At 36.2% G+C, this 27,503-nt stretch overlaps 2 protein-coding genes and 1 pseudogene across 3 annotated transcripts; 1 reads left to right on the top strand and 2 right to left on the bottom strand.

The window, feature by feature from the left end:
* Positions 1 to 1,525: 1,525 nt before the first annotated feature.
* Positions 1,526 to 8,370, bottom strand: LOC129315737 (pleiotropic drug resistance protein 2-like). The gene is given in 20 exon segments (XM_054959732.1): positions 1,526 to 1,995; positions 2,283 to 2,537; positions 2,623 to 2,794; positions 2,878 to 3,105; positions 3,189 to 3,322; positions 3,454 to 3,537; positions 3,629 to 3,919; positions 4,022 to 4,354; positions 4,557 to 4,777; positions 4,887 to 4,997; positions 5,000 to 5,045; positions 5,142 to 5,245; positions 5,376 to 5,536; positions 5,642 to 6,542; positions 6,648 to 6,738; positions 6,815 to 7,105; positions 7,203 to 7,287; positions 7,391 to 7,479; positions 7,590 to 7,710; positions 7,884 to 8,370. Coding segments are annotated over 20 exon segments (4,344 nt in total). The 5' UTR covers positions 8,240 to 8,370; the 3' UTR covers positions 1,526 to 1,725.
* Positions 8,371 to 18,025: 9,655 nt separating this feature from the next.
* On the bottom strand, positions 18,026 to 20,058 carry LOC129315624 (uncharacterized). 2 transcript variants are annotated; one of them, XM_054959494.1, is made up of 3 exons: positions 19,901 to 20,058; positions 18,437 to 18,593; positions 18,026 to 18,315 (listed from the first exon to the last, which is right to left on the bottom strand). In XM_054959494.1, exons 2-3 carry the CDS (start codon positions 18,590 to 18,592, stop codon positions 18,268 to 18,270), a joined length of 204 nt encoding a protein of 67 aa, XP_054815469.1. In that variant the 5' UTR covers position 18,593; positions 19,901 to 20,058; the 3' UTR covers positions 18,026 to 18,267. The 2 variants fall into 2 exon arrangements, with proteins under 2 accessions (XP_054815469.1, XP_054815470.1); XM_054959495.1 differs by having other exon boundaries at positions 19,790 to 19,935.
* A 2,487-nt stretch (positions 20,059 to 22,545) lies between these two features.
* LOC129315622 (serine/threonine-protein kinase D6PKL2-like) lies at positions 22,546 to 27,285 on the top strand (annotated as a pseudogene).
* Positions 27,286 to 27,503: the final 218 nt, after the last annotated feature.

The following is a 27,503-nucleotide window of genomic DNA, read 5'->3' as shown; positions in this document are numbered from 1 at the left end:
ATCCTCGTGTAGTTGAAAGGGTAAATTTTTCTACACTGAGCAAAAATACTTTCTTCCAATTTTTTTTTTTAATTGTCACCGTCGCTTAAAAGCAAACTAGATTTTTGGTTTCGAATATTTTTAAAGTTATTATATATAAGTAGAGTAAATAATAATAATGTTTAAATCATCTGACTGATCTTCTTATACTCTTCCCTCATATATATTGTATCAATTTGTATGTAAACTAAGTGAAAGATGCTGAGGGTCTGCATTGGTTAGGTAGCTATTTTCTTAAGTTGGTATATGGGCGAATTATGCTAACTACTACTTCCCACCCGGAACACGAATTGTTTTTGTCATGCACATATAGCTACAGCTACATTACATTATAAAAAGGCCAGAATTCCCACCCTGTGAATCCAGCGAATCAGATCCTCGAGTCGCGGCATTTTCATGCCAATTTCCTATTTAGTATATGGAAGAATACCATAAGGGTAGATAAAGTAGTTTGAAAGTGTACAGCGAAATTATATAGAATATGGTTTCCCGAAGATGGAAAGGTGCTTGAGGCACAAGTTTAGGTCGTGGAGTGGACAGAAAGGGCTCAACCACAAAGCTATGGAGAACCTTAGTGAACAAGACAGAGTAGGAGAGATTGGAAGCAGCTAAGCCTGGTTTGCTTTTATGACATTAATGATGCTCAAAAGTTGTATGCCCTTACACCTTGGCTTACACGAGAGTTACCACCAAAACTATTTCCTAGTCCACCTTTATTTTGTTCTATTCATGTCAATCCCTGTACGCTAATGAACAAGGGTGTGAAAGCTTATGAATAATTTTCGTTTAATTCCTGTGATGAATAGGCACAGAAAAAAAGCCAAGGATGCTGGTAGGGACAGTGCATGGGATGGGAGAGCTCGTGGCACAAAATTTTCAGGCTGATATATGATCCTTTTTGCTGTTGCTGTTTTTTTTTTTGGCCAATTGTTGCTGTTATTATTGAGACGCGTCCATGCAAGATATGCAAGCATCTAAACTTTGACTGCCAATTGCTGTTTTAACCATTTATCAAATAGTGATACTTTTAGCACTTATTAAACACTCCTTTTGAATAATTCTTTATTTTGGTTTCCCACAATGCTATACAATGCTATATTCTGAATCTGAACTGTACAAATTTTAATTGGACTTTGATCGGATTTGGCCTGCTATGTTTGCTCGCGTCTTCTTGATTAAAGGACGCCGAAAAGTTGTTTTGGTGTGGATAGTTCCAAGTTAGAACCTTCTTCTTCTTCTTCTTCTTCTTCTTTTTTTTTTTGGGTTTCTGTTGCAAAGTTTTTGTCAGTACATTTGGCTACAAGAAATTTGTCAACTTTTGCGATCATATTGCTTCAATGTCTTCATTAAACTAGTTGAGTTGATTTGTTTTTTTTTTTTTACTAACTGTCACTAATTATACTTTCTTGTATGCTGCGAGAAGCAGAGAGAGATTCCACATGATTTTAACTAGGTTTTAATAAATCAATATGAGAAAATTGGGAAGTTAATAAAAATCAATCTATATATTTTCAGTGAGCCCATTCCTTGAAAGAAAAAACGGTTTAAGATTAGATTACATTGACTTGATAAAGATTTGTAGAGTTTAAATATGCACAACAGTGGGGAGCCACCCAAAACAATGGTAGAGATTCATAACATAAAAGCCAAAAAAAAAAAAATGGAGACCAAAATCCAGGAAGATGCTCATCTCTTGAGAAAGTTTAGGTACTTGATGGAACCGGCAAACACTAGAACGAACATGACGACCCAACCGATATGACCCAGGACCAATGGTACGAGAAAGTCATGCTTGAAGCCCAGATTTTCTTCAAGGTAGGCATTTAATGCCTGACTCTGTTGACCACTTATATGAACTGGGGTATCCATATCACCAAACTGAGATACAAACACACCATAGATCGTCCAAGCCATTGGAGAACCCCAATAGTACCATCTCCACCATATCGGAATCATCTGCATTTCACAACATCCAATTCTATTAACAACAATACTGTTAAACCAGCAAGCCTTGCTGGTTAGCGTGTTCTGCACTTAACTGCAAAGTCCTAGGTTCGAATGGGCAAAGACAGGATCACGGAGAAGAAATATAAACCTTCATCAACTCTTGTTAAAGAAAAACCTCTAGAAGTATAACTTAATTTCATTTATCTATATTATAGCCCCTAACAGTCACAAAGCAACAGAAATGAGATATGGCATTGGCATTGGCAAGCAGAATGAAGATGAGAATGAGAGCATACCGGCCTGGGGATCATAAAACCTGAAAACAAGTTCCAGAAATTAAACAAGAAGGCCATGAGAATGGCAGCGATTTGGAGGCCAGGAGTCAAGGCAACGACCATCATGCCGAACAAGGAGAAGTAGGAGAGGCACATGAATATGAAGTAGTAGAAATAGAAGAACTTGCCCGCCTCCCATTTGAATCCGATCATTGCGTAAATAATGAGACTGTACACTATGCTCTGGAACACCGTATAGATCATCTCAATAGCCACCTGTAAGCACCGCAGGTTTAATTTTGCATTCACCATCAAGCTACTTCATTAATTTTGAGCTATTTTATCTGAATCAATCTCTCACCTGCGCTAACGCGTAAGGAAGTTCTGAATACATCCCGGCTGCTCTTTCGCGGTAGAACACGGTTCTTTCGATCGACACAACTGGCTGCACAGAAGAACAGTTGGTAGCACCGAGGAAAAGAATAGCTGCATATATTGCTCCGAGTAGATTATTCAGATCTTGTTCTTCTCCTCTGCAAATCAATCATAAACAAAATGGTTAAGGGGATTCGAGTCAAGGAACACCAAAAATTGACCCAGGACTCGTTTTACTTACACTTGGTCGCCTTTGCTCCAGAAAATTACTCCAAACACAAGGCCGATGAAAATCGCCATAGCAAACCGGATGACATTAAATTCAGAGTTCCTCCAGTAAGACCAATGTTGTTTCCAGAAACAAGCCTGACATTGGGTAATGAAATTCTGAGAGTATTTGGTAGGGAAATATAGATCCTGAGAACCCGGTGCTGGTGTGCTTAACTGCTTTATAAGCTCTTGATTTCGCCTGACAAAATTGGTACGCTAATCATATTTGAGATACATTCAAAAGCACAAAGATTAAATGTAATTTGTTGAATATAAACTTACTTATAGAGCTCTGAGTTGGCATAAATTTCAGCAAAATCAATACCAAGTTGAGTTTCAACTCCAGCAGTGCTAACCTCCAACATCCAAGTAGCAGGATTGTAACCATCTTTAATCTTTGGAACACCTGGAATAGCCTGTTACAGAAGCCATTTTCATTAGCGTAAGTTCTATTTTCAAACAAGCTTAGGCGTATAGCTAACCCATGGGCAAGTTAACTTTAGCAATTGAATTGGTTATTGATGAATAAAAGTAGGAAATGACGGACCTCAAAATACTCAATAAGCTTGTGAGAATGCTGACCAAGAGGTCCAGCATAAGTCACTTGTCCTCCTCTTTTCAACAAAAAGAGCTGCAAGGTGAAATAGACAGGACAAAATGAATATTGATAGTCTTCTTTTTTATCTACACTATATAGCAGAGCCCCACTATATTATTAATACCTCATCAAAAGCCTCAAAAATGTCAATACTTGGTTGGTGAATGGTGCAAACAACAGTTCTTCCGGTATCGACTGTGTTCCTTACGGTTCGCATAACAATTGCAGCAGCTCTAGCATCGAGTCCTGAAGTAGGTTCATCCATAAAGATGATTGAGGGATTTGCAACCAATTCCACTGCAATGGTCAACCTCTTCCTTTGCTCAGTAGAAAGACCATCCACTCCAGGAAGCCCCACTAAAGCATTCCTTATGTTATTCAATTCAACCAGCTCCATAACTTGCTCTACAAACATCTATTCCAAAAGCAAAAAACTACAGTCAGCTTTGATAGTTATCAAATGTGATCCAGCAGTATACAGAAATTAAAATCGTGCTTATATGAACAACTAAAGTACCATGCGTGTTTCCTTGTCAACATCTGAGGAAAGGCGTAGCCAAGCTGAGTACAAAAGAGATTCATAGACAGTCACATATGGAGAATGGATGTCATTCTGTTCACAGTAGCCACTAATTCGAGCAAAGGTTGCTTGGTTCTTGGGATAACCTGAAATGCTTACATTTCCCTCAATATATCCACCTGTCTTTCTTCCTGCTAATACATCCATTAAGGTGGTCTTGCCAGCGCCACTCACTCCAACTAGCGCCGTTAAAACTCCTGGCCTAAATGCACCACTCACATCTTTCAACAAATGCAGCCTGCTCTCTTCAACCCCTTGGCCCTTCATTTCCTGAAAACAGAAACACGTTTTTTAATTTGCAAGTAAGAACTATGAATCATACACATCAAGCTACAAAAGTTAGGTTGTTTCAATATATAAGAAATAAATGGTTCACGTGATAAGTCACAATCACAAGATTTTATGTTGCTTGAAATGAAAAGCGTCTAGATGTCATAGAAAAGATATTTATATAAAAGACTATAAAACTTACTGCAGGCATATCCACATAATAGTTGACGTGATCGAAAGTTAGCGAAAGAGGTTGGAAGGGCAAAACCATTCCTCTTTTGTTTTGACCATTCATGGCAGAACCTATGGAGCTCCCATTTCTCTCTGGCATCTCCATACCTTCTGGATTTGATGCCAATTGTTGTGGAGAAACACTTTCAGTCTCGTCATCTTCCGAAATCATAGGTTTGTTACTGCCCATTGCTGCAATTGGTTCGTGGAGGAAACAAGATTAGCAAAGCTTTGACATGTTTGCCTTTTTCTAATACCAAAGCTGGATGATTTAATTTTTGCACGATAGTAAGTTACTCACGATCTAGAAATGTGAGTGCTGCTATGAAGAGCACATTGAAAAGAAGAGTAAACCCAAAGAGTGCCCCAACGCTTATCCAATACCATGACTCTGTCGTGAACAAGCCTCGATTTTTAGAAGCGACTTCCCAACTGTGTCTTCACTTGTGCCGTTTCCAGGCTGTCACCAAAATGTAGTTTCAAATTAGCTATTTATAGGTAGAGCCTACCTAATAGATTTAATTAATACTGTAGAAGCATTCATAGGAGAACTTACAGTGCTCCATCTAGAAGCGAGAAACTCATTTATAGCAATAGCATTTTGTCCATACATCATAGGAGAGATGTAGTAGCCCCAAATTAGCCAATTTGGTATGTCATCTATTCACAAAGAGAATGAAACATTTTTCACCATTTTAGATTCTACTTCACACATGATTGGGCTTCAACCCTTTAAACTGCAAGCTCAGAAGCTTCCTTTCGAACTTGTATGAAAAGAACTAAATCTAACCTTTTGAAATGATGTAACCTCCGAGAACAAACACAAGTAATAGGGCAAACATTCCAAATGTGTTAGAAATAACTTGTGTTCTGCTAGCACCTCCAATGAAACGAAAGAGAGAAAGAGCCATTTGATGTATTCCAATGTATGCTAGTAACTGCTTGAAAAATCTGCAATGCAATAGAAATATTGAGAACTTGAAAGTAAATCAACACCATGTATGAGTTATTATAAATAAAGAATCTTTATCTAATGCTTTCGAATTGAGCACTCACCTGCTTGCAGCAGGTGCAAACCCCATTGTATAATATGTGAGAACGATCCATATCACAGATTCTCCGATCGAGAGGGGAATTCTGAGGACTGCAATAGGAAGGGAAAATGCCCATGCAGGAAAAAACAAGAAATCCCTTTGTTTAAAGAACACGGGTAGCCTGGCAACTGTCATAGATAACTCAGCAAACCCATTGAACATGACATTCATTAGACCGAAAAATAATGCTCCCCAGAATTTTACCCCATCTGCCATTTCACCAGTTTTCATTTTGGTTCTGAAAAACACAGTGAAGCCAACCGTACCCAGGGTTGTTAACTGCACGGTTTTAAATATGTAAAGAAATCCTTTACGCTTCGTCAGCAGCCATTCCCTTGAAAAGCATGCCTTAAATAGGTCCATGCTTGGAAGACCATACTTTTCCTTCACCAAAGCTGCAGGATGGGTTTTAGCTTTATCATAAGGGGTTTTCAGCTCTTCTAATTGCTGTCGGCCAATGAAGAAAGAGTTAAACGCCTGAGCAAACTCTGAAACTGAGATATATCTGTAAGGCTGGTTCCTTCTGAACCAATATTGCTCTTGGTCCTTCTTGGACGTCACTTCCTGAAGAAAATCTGCAACTCCTTTTCTTTCAGGACATTTGAATCCCATGTGCTCAAAAAACTCAACAACATTTTCCCGTGGCCCTTGATACACAATCTGACCATCTGCAAGTAGAATTACATCATCGAAAAGTTCAAATGTCTCAGGTGCTGGTTGCAGGAGAGATATGATCATAGTTACGTCCATTATATGAACCATCTGCCTCATAAACTTCACTATTTGAAAAGTGGTAGAACTGTCTAGCCCTGTTGATATCTCATCCATGAAAAATGCCTTTGCTGGTCCAACCAACATTTCTCCTGCATTAATAAAATGAAACATACTCAAGTCAGAACCAAAGTAGAAGATTAAACTTTGAGCTCCCATTACTACTAGCTAGTCTGTTATTGCTACATATTTTATACCGGTAGTTACACGCTTCTTCTGTCCACCAGATATGCCCCGGGTCATTTGATCTCCAACCATGATATCAGCACAGATATCCAAACCTAGAATCTATTTAATGATGTAAAAAGTTAGTCTTGTGAACTAATTAACAAAACCAAGCCTCATGCAACGGGAGCATATATACCTTGAGAACATAGTCTGTAATCAAGCTAGTTTCTTGGCCAGCCATAGATACAGCTTTCATGAAGGCATCTACCTCGGGGTCAGGTTTGATGCCGGCTTCTTTCTCTCTTCTGGACAACTCTGCAAGCAAATCATACCTGGTTCCTACTCCAAGACAACGGCCGGAGAAATCTAATGTCTCTCTCACTGTCATCTCCCCGTGATGAAGATCATGTTGACTGATATAAGCACTTGTTCTTTGAGGAATAAATTCTCGGAACTCATGGCCACAATAGGTGATTCTCCCAGTCATCTGTTTATGAGATTTATTTGCCATTACATATAAGATAAATTAATCAAACGCTCATCAACACTTTTCTAGAGACAGGGGAGGCACATAGAAAACAGACCTTTAGATCCTTATCTAGCTTCCCTGCTAATGCCAGCAAAAAAGTTGTTTTTCCTGCACCGGGAGGTCCAAGAAGCAAAGTCAACCTGCGAAAGAACTGGTAAGTTGTTGAAGCCTACAAAGTAAACTCGCACAGAAGGATAATTATAGATTCAGGAGGAGGAGTAATCTCATTTTCAGAAGAATCACCTTGATGGTTTCAGTATACCGCTGACATCGTTAAGTATCTTGATGACTCTTTTCTTTGATGGAGAGAGTCCTACTTTTCCAAAAATCCCCTGTTATTCAGATGCAAGATTTAACACACAAAAATCCGTAAAATGCAAAAACGAAAAGTCAAAAGGAAAGATGTAATAAGAAGCAGAAGAAGCGGTTTATATCCTAGCACCTCTAATGTGTTCATGGTGGAATTGATCAGAGTTGGAAGTGCTCTGGTTCCAAGATAGGCCTCTCCTTCGATAGACAAATGTTCATATCTGACCTCTATTTTGGGAATCTCTATTCCCACCCTGTTTTCACCACGAACAAATAACTCTTAATCTCTGTTTACGTAAGAAACAGAAAAAAGCAAACTAGCAGAATTTATTCGCATTTCTCCCAAAACAAACTTTCAAGAAATGCGTATAAACCATTCAAGAAAAATGATTATATTACAACATAGTGAGGCGCTTAATTTGCTTACATATCGATTCTGTTCCTGAGCCTTTTGAGGAACTTCTCATTGTCTTCTTCAGCAACCTTGAGGACTTTTTCCATCAAGAGTTGCTTGTCTCGGGGGCCAAGTCTTGTGACATCAATTTCATCATGAATCACCCTTCCACTCTCAGTGATCTGCTTCAGCATGCCCTTCCTTAATCTATCATAAGTTGGCAGCCTCTCGATTGCAGCCCACATCAATTCTTCTTCATCGTCTTCCTCCCTGCCGGATTCTCGCCGGAATACGTTGGGTTCATTCCAAATCTCTCTCACACTTCCGGACCTCCAGCTTCTGCTGCTGGACTGCCTCGACAGGTTCTCTCCGGTCAAGGCAGCAGCCATTTTTTGCTCGAGGTCGAAGCTAAGCTTTCAACTATTACAGAACCAGAGGATTCTTTTGTAATGAAATGATATAGTTTTACGTGTAGGGGTCAATGGGAGAGGTTTAGGAGGGAGAACTGGAATCAGAAGGAATGGGATCGCTCGCTCCTCTGGTATTTATAGCACCTCAGGTTCCTGCTCCTTCTGCAAGTATCATTCTTGGTAGGAGATATTCAAGCAAGCTGCAATAAAAAAATGAGCAATTAGTTTTTTTATTTGCCTGGATTTAACTTTAGTGCGTAAACAATGTTTGCCTCATCTCATTCGTTGATGTTTCTGCCCGCTGGTGGCGGTTTTTTATTTACGCTGATGGTTTTTGAATAATTTTAAAACAAATTACGCCTAAATTTCATAAAAAAATTATTAAAAACTTTTATAAAATTTATAAAATATTTTAAATTTTAAATATTATATTTATAACTTGATTAAAAATATTTATAATTGAATGACGAGCATTATAATTTATAAAAAAATTTATAATAATAAAATGTAAAAAATGAACATTTTTTATTGATGTTAGATTAGAGATATGGATTTTCGTTAATATTCCAATTGCGTAATGAACACCCGTAATCGTTGGAATTCCGCGCTTGGAGTTCGTTGCAGAAAAAATTTTCTTTGACCAATGACCAATAATAAGATGTCCCCTACGATCCATGATCGAATAGGCGCTTTGCGTGAACTACTTTGGAGGAGAAAATTCTTGGCCAATAAACTTTTCTGGAAATGAATTTATTATTAGATTTACCAGTATTCACATTTTTTTTAAAACATTTCACTTTCGCTGGAATTCTTATTTTAAATTTAAAAATTGTTTAAAAAGAAAATCTTGGAAAGCCTAAGGAAATACCTTCAGGCTTGAGCACAGTACAGCTGTTCAAAATTAAATTAGCGTAGCCCCCCGCGGGTTTGATTTAGTAGCCCCTATTCCCATGAAAGTATTCCTTGCCCATACTTGGAAAAAAAATGAAAGAAAAAAGCATACTATATATGATGCTCCCTTCGTTCAAAATTAAATATTCCTTCAGTCAAAAAATAAATAAATATTCCTTGGGCTTGTATAAGATCGTGTCAAAAAGGGAGTAAATTAATTGCGGACGTTATGAAGGTGGGAAAATATTCAGTCCACAAGGCCGTGGAAAAATAAGAGTTTTGAGATCTTTCGGCACTTTAAATATAAAAAGCAAGTTATTAATGATGAGTAGAATTGGCAATTCGGGACCGAATTTAATGAGCTAACTCGAACTCACCTGAAAAAATTTAGAATCAGACTTTAAAAATTGTGACTTTTTTTATGTTCGGACCTATTTAGAACCTGAATAGGCCCAAAGAAATTCAAACCAAGTCCGATCAGATTAGGGTTTGGCCCGAATATCAAAGAAAAAAATATTTTTTAAAAATATATAAATATAATATATATTAATTAATTTTTTAAGTTTTAAGTCATTTTATGTTAAAATATCATATATTTGAGTCCTATACATCATTTAAATATCAAAAAATATTATTTATATTTTTAATAAAATAAAATAATTAATTTTAAAGTTAAAAATTAATTAAAAATAATTTTTAAAATAAAATTCAATATTCGAGCTGTTTGAAGAAATTCGAGCCAGACTTAATTTTTCGAGCTTTTCAAAAAATCATGCCTATTCAGGCTTAGGCTTGACCCATCCGAACTCTAAACTCTAACAATGACGAGTCTTCATGTAGTACTCCCATTTAGTTTTTGGACTTCATCGCTACAGTGATTGATTAATTAGTAATTAAGGCTTTTTCATGTAGTAATTCTTCGGTTTTAAAATATAATGTTTTTATTCGTTCAAAAAAAATATAATGTTTTATATTTTGACCCAAAAGTCAAAAAAAATGGAATCAGTACATTAAAATATTAATCACATTGTAAAATTTCTCCTTCATTTAACATATAATTAATAAAGCATTTTAGCATTACTCGTATAAATAAATATATAAAAAAAATTGTTGTAAACTACTGTTTTTTTTTTAGCAAAACAAAGCTATTTTATTAATCACCAACTTTATGTACTTAATGTTTTGAATTTTAGAAAGATGTGTGCGAAAAATCAAACTAAAACGTTCTTCTCGAAACATAAATACATGAAACGAAGTATATAAAGATTCCGTAATCTACACTCCATAGATAAATCAATGAGAAATAATAGTTGTATTTTATTTGTATTTTTGGGTTGGGGGGAGTCCATGAATTTCATGGTTTCTTCTTTTTTTGGCAAAAAATTCCATGGTTTCTAGAAGACAGAAAAAATTGGCCAAAAATAGGATATAGAAAAGAGAAGCGAAGGCAGCGAGGAAGCAGGAGGGCCGGGAAAGTCACGTTGAATTGAACAGGGAATACAATTTTGTAAGACGCCGAATCGCTCATGGCTGCACAAATCCATTTTGATTATATTAAAATGTACTCTATATATCAAACATCTATTTTTTAACCAAGGCTTCCCAACTCTTTGTCCATTCCATGCCGTGCCACACTTGAGAATTGAGAACGAATCTTCAAACATTTATCGTTAACAATCAACCTCCTCCTTTCATCATTTCTTACTATTCAATCATCACTCTGCTGGTTTACAAACTTCAAACGCGAGTGCGTTAAACTGAAATCAAATGAACGAATCAGAATACATTTTGAGAATTACAAGAATATATAATGTATCCAATATAATGAAGAATATATAGAAACTGGTGAATGTCTATATTTTAAGATGCGATCTATTTTTTACAGAGTCAACTAAATTTGACAATGTTGCCCCTTCTAATATATATAAAAAGAGAAGTTTTAAAAAGTATAAAAAGAGGTGCGCATGGGTGAGTTTTTATTGTTCTTATACCAGCTGCACATGGTCAGCGATGACTTGGAACGTTAGTTATAAAAAAAAAAAAAAAAAAGGGTACAGTCGAAGGGAGCGGAAGTGTTGAACGGTGGTGATTTGTTTGAGAAAAATAGTGAAATGTCAGATGGGAGAGGAAGAGAGAAACAAGGGAAGAGATAACACTTGACAGCAACATCCAGATTTCAAAATGGCTTACAGAAGAAGATGGCCGTGCCCTGATTAATTTATAAAATACCACGAGGACCGTTTCTTTGTTTGGCCAAACCTACAGGCAATTCATTAATTATTCATATGAACAAATTAATTCATACCACTATTTAAAGATGTGGGGTTGCTCATTGTTTACGTGCATGTTCTCATCAGATTGTTAGTGCCATGTTACGTACAGCAGAAACGAGCTCTGGAAACAAGATGCCAATGTTTCGTTTAGAAAATTGAACATGCATGTGGATGAGTTCGAATTGGGTAATTGATTATCAACAAACTGATTAACATAATAGATTTTAATTATAATTAATTATTGATCGTGTTTGAATGATATTCTTTCAAATAGATTTTGATAAAATTAAATATATTTATTGATTTCAATTAAAATCAATTTTAAATGTATGAATTACAATAAAGGACACGAGTTTTAAGATAAACAAAATTGCATATGACATTATTAAATTTGTTTTGATTTGTTTAATAAAAAATATAATAGTGATGCATTTAATATTTTAAAAAATTATTTAACACATATACATTGATAGACAATATAAATTTTAAATTAAATTTATTATAATATTAATATTTAATAATATTTTTATCAATGTGTAACAGTTTTTTAAGTTTATTCATGGTTCACGCTTGACGCTTTTGTTCACACGTTCACACCCAAATTAGGAGTGTACTTGGTAGACTCAAAATTCTGACGAGTAATGACTGCTGTAAAAGTATAATTAAAATTGAGAAGTCGGTGAGGGTAGCTTCACTGAAATGTAGTCTGGGATAACATAATCCAATTATATAAAAGTGAAAGTGTTTGATTGTCTTTTACCAAAACGTGGTTTCTGTACAAATAATTAATTCTTATGGGTGATCCAAACAAGTACCATGCCATTCAAGCAATTAAGACATTGATATGGTTCCTTGTGATGGAACCAATTATAAATAAATTCATACATTTAAATTACATATAAATATTTATCTATAATAATATATATTACACATTTGTTATTTTGTTCATTTCTCAATGTTTATTATATTACGCATGATTATTTGTAAATTGTAGTGTAAAATTAAATGATATGGATCAAAATTTTAAAACAAGTGGAAAAAAAAATAAAAAGGTTGTGACTGATTTAACCGGTCCAATTGATTTTGACTGACTCGATGTTGGTTCTGGCAGTTTTTGGTCAATTATATAATTAGCTAACTTTCTCTCATGACCAGACCGGACCTAAGTTTGATTCTTGGTTGATCAGCGAGTCCGGTCCGGTTCATTCAGCTAGTTTAAGAACATGGAACTTGTACTTGACGCGTCATTGCCCCCAGCACTGGGGATATCCTATTAAAACATGCACCCATCGTGGTATACAGCGGATCTATATGTTACTTCATTGTCTCGGATAAATTTTTATTTATTTATTTAAAATATAACTATTTTAATTCGCTTAATCAAACGTTTGTTAAATATACATGCTACACTTGCTTGACAATATGTTTGTATCAAAAGATTCACGAAGCATCACAAAGATTCCTCCCTCGTGACGAATTGAGACCTAAATTGCCCGGAAGTGCAATGCATTTCAAAAACACTAGGCTGAGAAGGTTTAACTTTTAATGAATATATAGTTTTTTTTAGTCTTTTTGATGTATAATCAATTTTTTAAGATTATCTTTAATTAGGAGCTGCATTAGTAAAGTTTTTTAATTAAAGTAAGCTTATTAAATGAATAAAATATAAAAAGAATGTATAATTTTAAAGATAATTAATTAATTCATTAAGAGTGCAATTCCAATAAAAATATCTTAGAATACTGAACAGATGGTGTAATGTACGTTTTCAAATAATTTAGTTTCATAATGTTTATAAAGTTTTTAGTGTTTGTTTTATTTTTTATTGGTATTTTTCAAAGATAGAAACAAGAGATAAAGCATTTCTCATCTTCAAAAATTCTATTTTACACGAAGGGACAAAAATATTCAACAATTCATCAATCAAGAATATATAATAATTTAAAGTGAAAAAAAGTGTAACGTTGCTCATAAAACTATTTTTTCGATGCATTTGTGATCAAATTGTTAAACTTTATATTTAAAACATAACAATTAATATCTTTGACTTCTAAATGTTTAGTCACAGATGCATTAAAAAAATAACTTAATAATATTTGTGTATTTTTTTCTCACTTGCACTCATACATTTCTACTATCTTGTATAAAAAAATTCTAAGCCTGCTTTGAATTGTTGTATTAATTATGAATACTCTCCTCATTTCAAATCATAAGATGTACAAAATTACATAAACTAATAAAATTTATTAAATATACTTTATAATTTTATTTTTTAAAAAATATATATTTCAAAAAATGCTTTTTATTTAATATTTTATTTATTAAAATATTAAATAGAGAGAATACAATGTGAAGGCTCATATTAAAAAAGTACCCTTAATAAAATTTTATTTTTATTAAAGTATTTTATTTTTGGAAAAAGTTAAATTTTTTTTTAAAAGTATTTTCTCTGTCTCAAAATATAAAATATTTTAGATGAATTAAAGTTTTATTAAATATATTAATTTTAATATTATGCTTTCTCTCTCTATAATTAATTTTCATCCCTTCTCTTTTTCATATATTAGATAAAAACATTTTAAAATTTTATATTTTTATTTTAAAAAAATAAAATTGTTAGGTGTATTTAATAAAATTGATATGTAAAATTTTATTTAAAAATTTTATATTTTAAAAAGTATTTTATATTTTAATACAGAAGGAATATGGTAAAATAATTTTTGGTGGCAAAACAAGATCGGTAAACTTTTTTCCCCTTTCTAGCTGACGTGGTTCACCGCTTCTCCGGATTTTCTGATAGATCAAAGGTTGTCACGTTTCCAATTACACAGTCTGCGCACTCAAGACTTAAGAGAGAAATTGGGAGGAGGAGAGAAAATAAATAAATGATGGCCTTATAATTATTAAAATCTAGAAAGTTGGTTGAATGGTCAGTCCATTGAACAAAGGATGGGGGCATTGACGATTGACTAATTGAATAAACAATTCAGTAATGACCTCCTCCCAAATTAATTTGACGTCCGCAATGACGCCTCTCCCATTTTGGTTTTTTTTTTTTTTTTTGGGGTTTCTTGTTTCCCAGATTCTTGCCTTGCATATTCCAGTCTTGTTCGGCTGCTTGTCTTTTGCTCCATTGACTCCCTGTACCTGCTGCCTCCTTGCCTTCTCAAATTCCACCTGCGTCGTCTCTTAGATTTGCTTGTGCCCTGTTTGCTTAACTGGCCGTTTGGTTTTATACTTCAAAACTCAGACCTACATTTGAGCACATCCATCTAGCTACACTTGCTTCACCTGAGCATATTAAAATTCGTTAACACCAACAAAACAAACACGCTCTTCCCATATCTCATGGGAGACTTCTTTTCCTTATAATTTATTTTATTAGGGTTGAGTGTATATCCACACTTATCTCTCAATCAAATATCTTATATGGCAATTATTATTACAGACAGGTCAAATTTCAAAAAAAAAAAAAAAGAGTTTTTCCCTTAGCCGCCTCGTCATCTTTATTTTATGAATTTGACTACCTAAAAGTTTTGACGGGATGGAGCTTTGGATATATACGACACATTTTTTTATATATCTTTTAAAATAATTTGTCTATTTGTTTGCTATGGCATGCTCGTACCTTATGATTCCTTTTTTTTTTTTTTGGGTTCTGACTACTAAAAGTTTTGATGGGTTCGAACCTTAATTTCCAATACTCGTGCCCTTGTGATAGATATCTGAAAAATTAGTCAAATCCTTGTGTTTAAACTTTAAACTTTAAATACAAGCTCCTATCCTTTTTTGTTGGGCCCTCTGTAGTTGGCTTCCATAACACCAAACGGTGACTTGGAATTCACCGTAGAAGATAATTTTTGAATTGACCGCTGAGCGAACGAGGTGCTTCCCTTTCCAAATTATATTCGGCTTTTTTCGTGCAAAAGTATAATATGAGTATAAGAGAAGGATTCTTTAACTCATGTTTTTTCCCGTAGAAATTCCAAAAAAAAAAAAGTCAAATTTAAGCTATGACTATTTTGAATCTTCTCATCCAGTGAGTGTTTATATTATAGTCGTAGGATTTTATCAACGCTTAAGCTGACATCAGGTAAATGCATGAAAAATTTACTTAAAAAGGAAATAGAATAAGTGCATTTCTTATTTCTTTTATAAAAAAGTATTTTTTTACTTTCCAAGAATTACATTAAAAAAATATATTTGATTAGAAATACATGAAGCAATGAGTTAAAGAGCGATTTTATGACGATACATTCCATCTATTTCTCTTTAGCAAGGATAGAGCACAACAAAAGGTAAAATTGTGATTTGGTGTTCTCTATATATTTTATGTCAATATCTCGGGCAGTTGTTTAATTGAATCGATGATATCTCTATAGCATCACATGAGATGAGTGAAAGGATTTGATACACTGAATCCAAATTAAAAAAAAAAAAAATCTCTCTTCTTCCTCCAGCACAAATATTTTTAGAGAAGAGATTCATAATCCCAACTTTCACACCAATAAATAATCTACACTGCTGGTCAAACATAGCAGGACTCTTTCTCCATTCATGCCGTCTCGCAAATAGCAATTTATCAGAATGACAGAAATAAAGTACTTTTTCCCTGTATTTAAATGAAAGACAACCTCATTTAAAGTTGGTGGGGAAAGGTGGATCAAGGATCTGACATTCTTGAAAAGGTCTAGTGTGGCGATGACTAATTGGAGACCATGTTTGGATACAATAAAGTAATGAAGCGAAATTGATCAAACACAGACAGCGAGGACTTCATTGCTCCCCAGAAATCCCGGCTCTCATAGTTGCTTCATGCGGTTCTGTTGTCCTCAGCTTGTAGGATTCTTTCTGCTACCTTCTTCATGCCATTCCCAACTTGCATTCCTCTTTTTCAGCAGCAAGCATGTGCATTTGATTCCATTGCTATGGTCTGTCGTCACAAGCAACTTCATTCAAAAGTTTAAATCTTCAAACAATCGTTTAACTCTGTTGATCTGTTGCAAGCTTGTGCTTCAAGAAAGCACCCTGGATAAATGCTACTCTATCTATTTGGAAGAGTGAAAGCGATAATAAAATTTTAATATGCCTTTTATATTCCTGATTTCAAAAATACTGAAAAGAAACAGTCACTAGTAAAAATTTGTCATTAGAATAAAATAGAAACTGTATGTAAATCTTTGTGTAATGAATTCCTTTACAATTCTATCATTCGAGATTTGCTTGGGACCACTATAAGTGTATTAAAAGCAGTTTCAATTTGAAAGGACGACATTATAATTGTAGCAGTTTGGTCCTTGAAGTATTCTTTCCTCTCTTAAATGGTTCATAGGTCAGGTTAGCACATATTTAGCGAAGCCACAGACACGCCTTGACTTATAGCGAGATTGAACTTGGCTTCATACCAAAGTCACTTCCTTCACAACTTAACGGAGACACTCAATGCCCAACTCACATGTTTCAAAACTATATTGCAGCCTTACTTGTTATTTGCAAACATAATACCAACGTGGTATTAGGAAGAAGATAAAAAAGCCCTATACATTTGGCATACAAATTAGTCCATTTTAGAAAGGGAATGTTAGACTATGTTGGCATGCTAATAATTAATGACACACCTTCTAATCATAGTTAGGAGAATAGGTTTTAAATAGTCTATTTTCCATGCTTTTTCCCATTCTCATTTTCTTTCCAATTCCCACTTCGTACCAAAGACAGCATTATTAATTATATGATTCCCAACCAATCAATTCCTCCTCTTCCCTTTACTTTCTTTTACCTTTGCATCTCCTTGAACCTACTCTGCGTGACATTTCTCATTTTCTTAGCAGCAGTGGAAGTTAAGAGATCTTTCTACGCTAAATCAAAATTTTCTAATTTCTGAAATGCCATGAAAAGTTGAAAGAATGCATGTAAAACAGGAGAGAGAAAGATCAAGAGCAATAAAGGGGATGAAAATAAGAAAGAAGGGAGTCATGCTTCCTATTGCCATTTTAGAACTATGTCTACAATTAAAGCTCTCGTGGGAGATTTTAGTTGGCCTGGTCTTCTTTATAATAATTAATCATAAGGATACAAATGTGCAGGAGAATTGCAACTCGTAGAGATGAATTCACGTAAGTGCCTGCTGGGTAAATGTAAAAACAGTAAACCAAAAAATGAACCTGAGAGACAGGTTACAAAAGCCATAATTGATCCCATCAAAATTAAGATGGAAAGTAACTGTTCATCATCAAAAGAAAAATAATTTATCCGTAATTAATTCCTTTATCAGTTACTCGATGCTTGAAGATGTTTCATTAAAAATCATACTTACAAACATAAGGGGACCCTTTTCTTTTAGGACTAATCTAGTCACAGAATAATCTTTCTAGGCCTGCATTTCTTCTTTGCCAGAGCTTTCAAAGTACAACCAAATTGTCAACAGTTAATTGCGTTCTTTTAGCTTGAGAACCTGCTGTCAGAACACGAGGTAGGGGCTCGCGTATTTGCTCCTGATGCCCCCAGGAGCTTTGAAACAAACAAATGCAGTTCAGCATCAAAAATAGTTGCTACGAATGTCGGCATGACTCCATCAAGAAATAAAATCACTAGCTCGATCTATGAATGCCAAGGACGAATAGCATGATAATATTAAATTTTCTTGCACAATTTAAACCGTCTATTGATTAACATCGAATAAACAAAAAAAAAAAAAAACAGATCCATTTAAGTTTTACACTTCCATTAGTGATCAAAGTCAGCAACAAGGCAAATTTATTACGCCACCGCACAAGTGTGCAAAGAAAAACAGGTCTCATCTGAGGAAATAGGCCTCGCACTCAACAGAAATTCCCAAGTCATTCATTCTTTCTTTCCTATTCCAAGCGACATATTGTAAATACCTCGTCCCTGAATAAAAGTCACAAAAAAAAAAAAGTTATATTTCGAGAAAATCAACTAAAATTTTTATAACAACAATATTCGACAAGGACAATTGAGGTCATGCGTCAAATTCTAATTATAAACTTACAATCATATAGATTGAAGCTCCTGCCAATGCGAGTGGTATTGCCACAGAGGTGATCCTGTCATATGGCCCTTTCAAATAAGTGTGCTTATGTATGCTCTGATAATATCTTTGCTTCTCAAGAAGATGCTCCCGTGGTCTGAAGGGTGGTTCCGTCATCCTGCACAACAATAGCATAATGGTACCTCAAAAATGCTTTCCACATTCCACGAAGAACAGGGGAGGGGGGAAGGAGAATAAACGCATAGAACAAGCAAATTTTGTATCATGCCTAGCTTTCTTGGCTCTCTAACAGACACAACAAATCAAAGAAATATATGAACTGCCAAATGCAGCCAGAAATGAGTAATTATCATATGGTTCATAATTTCAGACTATCAGAAAGCCACCAAAGTAATAATTTACACACTGATCCAGAATTTCAACATAAATGCTGTTCAACCTGATATGATATTGTTTGACACCCCAACACCCCACCCCAAAGAAAAAAAAAAGATAATTAATAACAACATATTGCAAAAGATTTACACATATAGCGCTTCAGGCCGCTACCATTCAGGTACCTAACAAAATAGTTACTCGAAAAAACAAAATACCTTTAACAAAACGAACACAGGTTTCCTACCCTAGCAGGATGTTTCATTCAAGAGATACCAGTACCACGCCCGCCCAGGGCCCAGACTCAAGGAGATTAGTACTCCTTGAACAGTTAATTTAATGTGCATAATTCATAACTACGTTGCTGCACGCGTATCGACAGCCCCTTTCAGGAAGAAAAATAAAAAATGCATTTTAAGTTCATTCACATGTATCCTTTAAATCATATCTGGTGTTAATGACAAACTATTTATCAAAAAGGACAATGATCAATGTAAGAAGAGAACAAGCAGGACTATGAACTCCATATTTATTCTACGAGCTCCAATGTCCTTTTACATACAATAAACCAATGCAGACAATTACACCTGACTTCATAGTTTATAGATGTCGGTCCATGAATATACCTCAGAACAAACAAGAAGCATAATTATATAAGATAAGTAGAAATTTATGAGCGCAACAAGAATAGGGCAAGGCTACCCATAATTCAAGGTTCCAAGGTCCGGCTGCAACAGGGCTCTGGCAGGAGAAATAAGTATGAAATACCCAGATGTGCAAAGAATGATCAAATTGAAAAGGGGGTAAAGAACATCATCATATAAAGAATTAGTCAAACTAAACGATGCTCGATTAAAAGCCCAAGAACCAGTAGATAATACTCAGCCATATTAGAACCATATTGAAATGAGTATTCGATTCTTTAGCTGCGCAAATCTCCAAAGTACCGTCAAAATAAATCAAATGAAAGCAACTAACCCTAGAGAAATACGGCCAAAAAGTATCGATAATTTTATAGCAGAAATGAGATCTGTAAAAGCACTTGGTTAAACTCAAGCACCGTGGTAATGAGGATAGGAGGGTGCATACTCTGAATGAAGCCGAAGGTCTCGAGAAAACCAAAGAGCCTTTGATTGTAGCAGGATGAAATCAGAGCGTTCTAGTATTCTAGGGTTGTCCGATGAAGGATTAGGATCTCCCGACAATTCTAGCCTGCTTTGGTGTGATTCTCACGACCCGGATCATGCCCGACCCACCCTTGCCAGCGAGCATCCGAGATCCATTCCCTTGACTCTTGGGGCCCATCGTTATCGTTAATCCAGATCAATGCTGGCGTTTGGATTGCGTTCAGAGGCACATGCTGCTCTTTCTCTTCTTTTTATTAATTAATTTTAATTAAACAAATTGGTTTATAATTTATAAATTTTATGGTTATAAATTACATTAATTTAACTATTTAATTAAACAATTTAGTAAAAGTTGATCCAATTTTTATGTGTGAATTGCGATTACTGCTTAGTGCTTACTACCTGTTCTTCAAATAAAAATTATTGACTAGTAGAAAATCCCTTTAGTCCAGACCATAAAAAATTAGAACAAATTCATATATATTAATAAAGTTTTCATTCCCATAAAAATATATATATATATATATATTTACTCCTGACTCTAATTTTCAATGTATTTCATAATGAGTAAAAGATAAATTTATACAACAATCTAGGTTAATAAATAAAAATGGTAACATGAAAAAAAAGATAGATTGCTTATATTTTGAACCTAAATTAGTTAGGAGAAAATGTTTATATTTTGAATTAAAGGAGGATAATTTTTCCAGCTAGAAAAATAGATAAGGTCTCAGCCATTAAATTTTTGACCTTATTATCACTGTACATTGTTAATTCCACAGCTGGATATAAATATTGTTAATTCCATAACTGTATATAAATCCTCACCATGAGCTTGTACCGGCCCCCAAAAAAATCTGAAGACTTAATAAGGTCTGTAAAATGATTTTCTTCATTTTTGGTTTTTGGGCTGCCCAGCAAACCAAAAAGTACAAAAGACTGCTATGTGAATAATGGGCTGAAGACGAGCCCAATACCAGGTCAGCTGGGTCTGCTAGGTGAGAGGAATTCCAGTGTAATTAACCCAAGTACTTGAGGCTGAATCCGAGTGAAAAAGATCCAGCATTGTTCTCTGCTCAAGATCGGGTTCTGGTAATTGTTGCTATGGGAAGCGAACCAGTCAGTGCTGGTTCCCTCAAGGCACGAGAGACCCTCAGCTTCAAACAGTCAATATATTGCTCGCGGCCTGCACGGGGTCTCTCCTCACTCATGCACATGCTTATCATGTCTTGAAACTTGTTCACCACCGCGCTTCTATCACTCTATGACGACCATCTTTAGACTCCAAACATTTGATCAGGGATGGAAAGCTGAGACCACGCTCTAGAGTTTTGCCTCAAGTGGTTAGAATTGCCGACAGTGTCATGCGCTGCATCCTATCATGTGAGAGATATATTTATAATCCGCAGTTTTATCATAGTAAGGGGAGTTACTTGTGTAAGTGGATAGCAATACATGGACTGCCTACATCACAGCCTTTGCCAGTTTGCCTGTTTTAACGGACGGTGATGGTTCGCATACTCTTTAATTTTCAATCATCAGGGGAGTTGGCATTTAAGACATGCGAACAAAACAAGCGATGCGCATTCATGAGACAACTGGCTGCTTCTCCCTGTTTTCTTTTTCATGTCAAATATTACAGCAAGGACATATACTTCTAAACGAACCAGAACAAATTAGGGTGGTGGTCTGGATTTGGTCCACTTAGTTGATAAAAGCATCGAGTGGTGGTGGGATTTAATAGTTCACCATTGCTGGCGTTGCTGTTAAATCGTGCAAAATTACACGTTGTGTTTTGTTTCATGGCAAACCTTTCTGCGATGACCAGAATAAACGCTATAAGTTTCTAAATAGCAGTGCCTTAGTTATTAGTTATCATGAATTTAATATAGATATGCATCATCACAGGGACGTATCCCTTCCGGTGAGTGCAAATTCAAAACTAAAGTACTCCCTCTATTTTTATATATAAAAAAAATTATATCACAGAAAGTCAATTAATTATAATTATTATATTTAAAAATAAAAAAGTAAATTGAAATGACATGTATTAATTAATATAAATATTCATTAATTGTTTATGGTTAATGTAAATTATGAAAAATGACTTTAAAAAATGTGTAATAAATGTTTGTTAGAATAAGTAATTTTGCTTATAAGAAAATAAATAAATAATAATAATTTTTTTAACAATGAAAAACGGAAGGAGTAATATGAATCGGGCACCATCTTATTCGTATTTTCTTCTCGTCTAAAATACACTCTCTCTCCCTCTCTCTCTTTTTTTTTTATTTTTTTAGCAAAATCGTCTAAAATACACTCTATTACTCGGGTCAGCCGCGTGAACTGTTTACCAGGTTCAGTTGTGGCAATAAACTGTCTTATCTATCAGGGAAATAACGCTTTACATTTCAAACACTACTGCATTTCAGATTTTTTTTCTTTTTTGACGACACATAATGCGGTCCGAAAGGTACGATGACGTAAAATCCTCCCAAAATGCTTTTGAAAAAAAAAAAAAAACATCTCCCAAAATGTAGCCCGATCCCATTTTTTCAGCCCACACGTCATTATTTATTTTTACACCGTTGTGTTTCCCACATAAACGGATGCCACGTTTTCAGGCTTCTCGCCCTTCAAAATAAAAAAATGCTCAACCTGCCGAGCTTCAAGTCACTTCAGAGTTCATCAACCAAGCCCCCCATCCCCTATCTCTCTCCTCTCTCTTCACCCCTTCCGGACATACCCAATGGAGGCATGGCTCGAGGATCTAGCCGACGACCTCCAGAGCATAAGCTTCGCCTCCACCACCACCGCCACCGATATCAAACGGAGTACAAGCTCAGGCTCCGAATCAACAACCTTAACTAACTCGACCTCTGCCCGCCTGGGTCCACTGCCACTCGCAACCACTACTAAACCCCACGCGCCATCTTCGGACCCTTGTTGGGCTGCCATCTACCGGATCAGATCAGAGTCTCCGAGCCACCGCATAGCCCCCTCGGACCTCCGGTTCAGTCAGCGGCTCGGTTCCGGCGACATAGGCTCTGTATACCTTGCAGAGCTCAAACACACCGGCAATGGCGAGGAGAGTTGCCTGCTGTTCGCGGCTAAAGTGATGGACAAGAAAGAGCTCGCGAGTCGGAGCAAGGAAGGGAGGGCAAGGACAGAACGGGAAATTCTCGAATTGTTGGACCACCCGTTTCTGCCCACTCTCTACGAGACTATAGACGCGCCCAAATGGATCTGCCTCTTAACCGAGTTCTGCCCCGGGGGTGATTTGCACGTGGTCCGACAACGACAGCCCAACAAGCGCTTCCACGAACCAGCAGTCAGGTGCGCACATTAGCACATCACTTTGCTGAAATAATTGCATCTTTATCGTTCGTTTGTAAATTTTTTTGAACTCAATCCTTCCATCGGAGTTTTCTTCGGTGCAAAAGAAATGAGTGGAATGGATCGGGTACGGGAGTTCCAACCTCCGATCTCATGGGTCAATAACCATTAATATGCCGTGAAAATGATAGATATTTGGTGGGCCCCAACATCTGGCAGGAGCTGATGCCCTGTCAGGTGTGGAGCCCACTGTCTGTCGCCATCACTTTAGCTGTTTGCCTTTTCCATTAGGCTTGTTTCTCCGGCACTGGGTTTGGAACACAAATCTCCGGGAAGAGGGTCCCGATAATGTGTTTGGTTATAAATTAAGGGTGTTCGATAGTCGTGATATGGCAACGACGTCGTTAGTTGATCCATGTTGAAAAACACATGCACTTTGATGGCCTAGCTAATACGTTCGTTGAGGCGGTAGATTGACAAGGTAATATGTGATGATCCACAGTTACTCCCCAGTCCCCATTTCCGAATATCTTGCTCATCAGGGAGGTCAATGAACCATCTAACATGGCCTCTGAGGTTAGAACCATTAGCATTCCTCCACGTGGCCGAAACCGTCAGTGAGTTTAACACTTACATTTAACTGCTAGGTTGATTCCACCTGGGCTAAACCGCCACGTGCGTTGCAAATAATTATATTGTAGGTACCCATTGACGTACCGGTAATTAAGGCGGCAAATATTGTAGGAAAAACGATGCGGATGCGAAGGTCGAGAGTCAAAACGAAGCCTTCCTAGGCAAGCTATTCAGCAGGGTAGGCTTACTGGAGTGTCGAATGATTGTATCTATTTCTTGTTGGTTTCTCAATTTCGTTGAGATATATATAGCAGATTTTATGATTTAGCAACATAAACTAATATTAATAGAGAGATTATAGGAAAAAAAAATTAAGTGTGGGGGGTTTTCCGATATCTACAGAGATGAATCTGTGGAGGACCATTGACCAGGGGATCAAGGGGAAACCATCCTAATAGTTCATGATTGATTCCACAAAATTTTGCGGAAATTCTGGCGTTCTGTTTTATTTAAATTTAAAGTGGTTGTTAGTTTCTTAATGTTCCCTTATTGGAAAATGTTCTTCAAAAATCGCTTACTAGATCCCGGAAATCAGGCTCTTTATTTTTTTATTTTAAATTCTAATTCTCTGACATGACGAAGGTTTGCTTCAATGCATTCCCTGGTTCTGTTGTGATTCACTGGCCTGAAGTGATACAAATGAAATTTACATTCATAGCTTGTCTCTTTGTTTCAAGGCTCTTTCAAGAAATGTCCATGGATGGCATATTACATATATATTGTGTGTGATCTATATTTTTTTCCCCCTCTTTGATTTGCATGTTTCATTCGCGATAGACCCGAGGCCAAACATAAAGGTAAAAGCTGGGATTTTCAGATAATGTTCCGTCAGAACATATAATAGGAGACAACATTTTGAAATCAGAATACCATCTTGATGAAGAATCATTTTCTCACCATTTTATTGTCATTACTTGCACGTCTTACATGAAACATAGCTTTTTTTAAAAATAACTTTTCGTGGACATGCGTGGCAGAGATATTGACATATTTTCAGTTGCTTAAGAATAAATCTGCCTCGTATATATTGCATTATGCTAGGCAAATTCAAAAGCTAACAATATTTCTTGTCCTACGAGGAGGTTATTGGTGTCGACAATAGAAAAACAAGTTTTTAGGTAGAAAGAGACATCAAATCTAAACAAAGAATACTATTTTTACGCTTAAAGTATGTACTTTTTAAATAATTAAGAAAAAACTAAGTGTTGTTACTTGATGGGTTGATGCCAATAGTTATTCATATAAATTTTTCCACCATAAAAACCATGTATCATAGGTGGAAAATTTTATGAAATACAAAATAGCGTGACTCATTTTAAATTTTCCAGCGATACAAGTAAAATGCATCCAATTTCAAAGCAAAAATTAAGAAGAGGTTATTTTCATTTAAAGAGATTGCTATGGGTCGGAGAATCATTAAAAAGTAGCTCACGTTGCCCTTAAACTATGCTGCAAGGTGCACAACCCATTCGTGTTTGGTCCCATGACCCATTTGGTTGGCATAATTAATAGCCAATATTCTTACAAGAACTTGATTCTTTTGTGCCGTGATGGTCTCAATAATCGTCTTAGCCAGTTGCAATATTGACTTCTCTCCAATGTAAGCCGGGATTCTTTTTATCCAATGCCCGAATTACACGTATATCCTTTCCTCCTTTTCTTATGATTCTATATTCACTAAGAGCACAGTTTGTCTGCCACAAAAAACAGAGAGCACAGGTTGTGACTGTTCTTTATGAACAATTGAATATACAATATGTGTGTGTACACTGTACACACCTGCTTCTTTAAGTACCGCGTTAATGGACGCGGATACTGTGCGCGGCATTGATCCGCGCACAGCGCGCGTGTCGTCAAAACGGCGACTTTTTATCCTTTGGTGGTGGTGTTTTTTTTTTTTTTTTTGTGGGGGGGGGTGGATGATGCTTCAATTCATGTGCTTCTTTTCTCTTTCTGCATATTAAAAGCAGTGAAAAGTGAAATACTGAAATGAAGCCCATCTCATGTTGACTCATTACTAGCAGTGCTTTCCAATAATTGGAAACCACAAAATCGTTTTTTTGGGATTCAGAGGCACCAAACAGAATTATTGCATAGTGATATGGGAAGGCTGAAAACAGCAATAAATAATTGCAGAACTAAATGCATCATGAAAGAGAAAGATAGGTTAAGGAAGAAAGACCAAATTCTGAATCAAGAGAATCAAACACTGGCTTCTGAGCTCAGAATTAAACATAAGCTCTCAAAGGGTACGTAATACCCAAGGATTCTCCAAACATACAGTTCTTGATCTGAAACTCGCTTCTCGGTCCAACCATCAAGCTCTAGAGGTGTGCTTCTCGAATCTCGATGGTAGCATGATTTGTTAATTAATAGGGTGTTGATGATTTATACTGCACGATAAAACACGTTTATTTAGTATCATGAAGAATTACAAAACAAAAAAACAAAGAAAGAGTTGTATTATTTACGAGTTATAAAAATAATATAATATTTATAATACATTTTTAAGTTTTACTCATTTATTATTCTTGCCATGGCCTTTTGCAGGTTTTATGCGTCAGAGGTGGTGGCGGCACTAGAATACCTTCATATGTTGGGGATAGTGTATCGTGATCTCAAGCCTGAGAACGTGTTGGTTCGATCGGACGGCCATATCATGCTCACGGACTTTGACCTATCGTTAAAAGGGATGACTCCACATCAACGGCTCAGATCATTTCTGAACAAAACCCGGCTCACTCGGTCCGGCAGAATAAGCATTACCACGTTGATCCTCCTCCTTTTGCCTCCTCTTCCTGCATACTTCCCAACTGTATAGTCCCCGCTGTATCGTGCTTCCACTCAAGACGCAAGCGCAAGAAGAAGCAAAGCCTGCGCAACGGGCCCGAGTTTGTGGCGGAGCCCATTGATGTACGGTCCATGTCATTCGTTGGGACCCACGAGTACTTGGCGCCAGAGATAGTATCCGGCGAGGGGCACGGCAGTGCGGTGGACTGGTGGACGTTGGGCGTATTTATATTTGAACTGTTTTACGGTGTGACGCCGTTTAGGGGACCGGACAATGAGCTAACCCTAGCTAACATCGTGGCTCGAGCCCTCGAGTTCCCAAAAGAACCAACCGTGCCGGCCACGGCGAAGGATCTTATCTCGCAGTTATTGATGAAGGACCCGACAAGGCGGTTGGGGTCAAAGATGGGTTCCTCGGCGATAAAGCACCACCCCTTTTTTCAAGGAGTGAACTGGGCATTGTTGCGGTGTACCCCTCCACCCTTTGTGCCCCCACCTTATACTAAAGAAGCTGTGTCTGATGAAAGTTGCCCCCAGACTCCTATTGATTATTACTGATAATAATGAGGAGTATAAAGCAATTAGTTAGATAGATGAGCAAAAATTAATATTTTTCCTTCCTTTATCTTTTTTAAGTATGCTAAAATTTAAGAGGTGGGTCGTTGAATTCTCAAGACTCGCCAGAATTAAAACATTAAGTATTTTAGATTTTTTTGTCTTAATAACAAGATTTAAATCCACTATCTTACGAGTTATGAATTAAATTTTTACTAACTGGATTTGATACACCACTCTTCTTTCATTGT

The sequence above is a fragment of the Prosopis cineraria genome, unplaced genomic scaffold (assembly GCF_029017545.1).
Source record: "Prosopis cineraria cultivar Desert tree isolate PC_DT_omini unplaced genomic scaffold, ASM2901754v1 PC7, whole genome shotgun sequence".
In the NCBI taxonomy this organism is placed as follows: domain Eukaryota; kingdom Viridiplantae; phylum Streptophyta; class Magnoliopsida; order Fabales; family Fabaceae; genus Prosopis; species Prosopis cineraria.
Note: the sequence above shows the minus strand (reverse complement) of the source record. Positions and strands in the feature narration are given on the sequence as shown.

Coding starts and splice junctions, on each gene's coding strand:
- LOC129315624 (XM_054959494.1), bottom strand. CDS start 18,592: ATGACGGAACCACCCTTCAGACCACGGGAGCATCTTCTTGAGAAGCAA. Junction 18,316..18,436: donor GAGCTTCAATCTATATGATT/GTAAGTTTATAA, acceptor ACTTTTATTCAG/GGACGAGGTATTTACAATAT.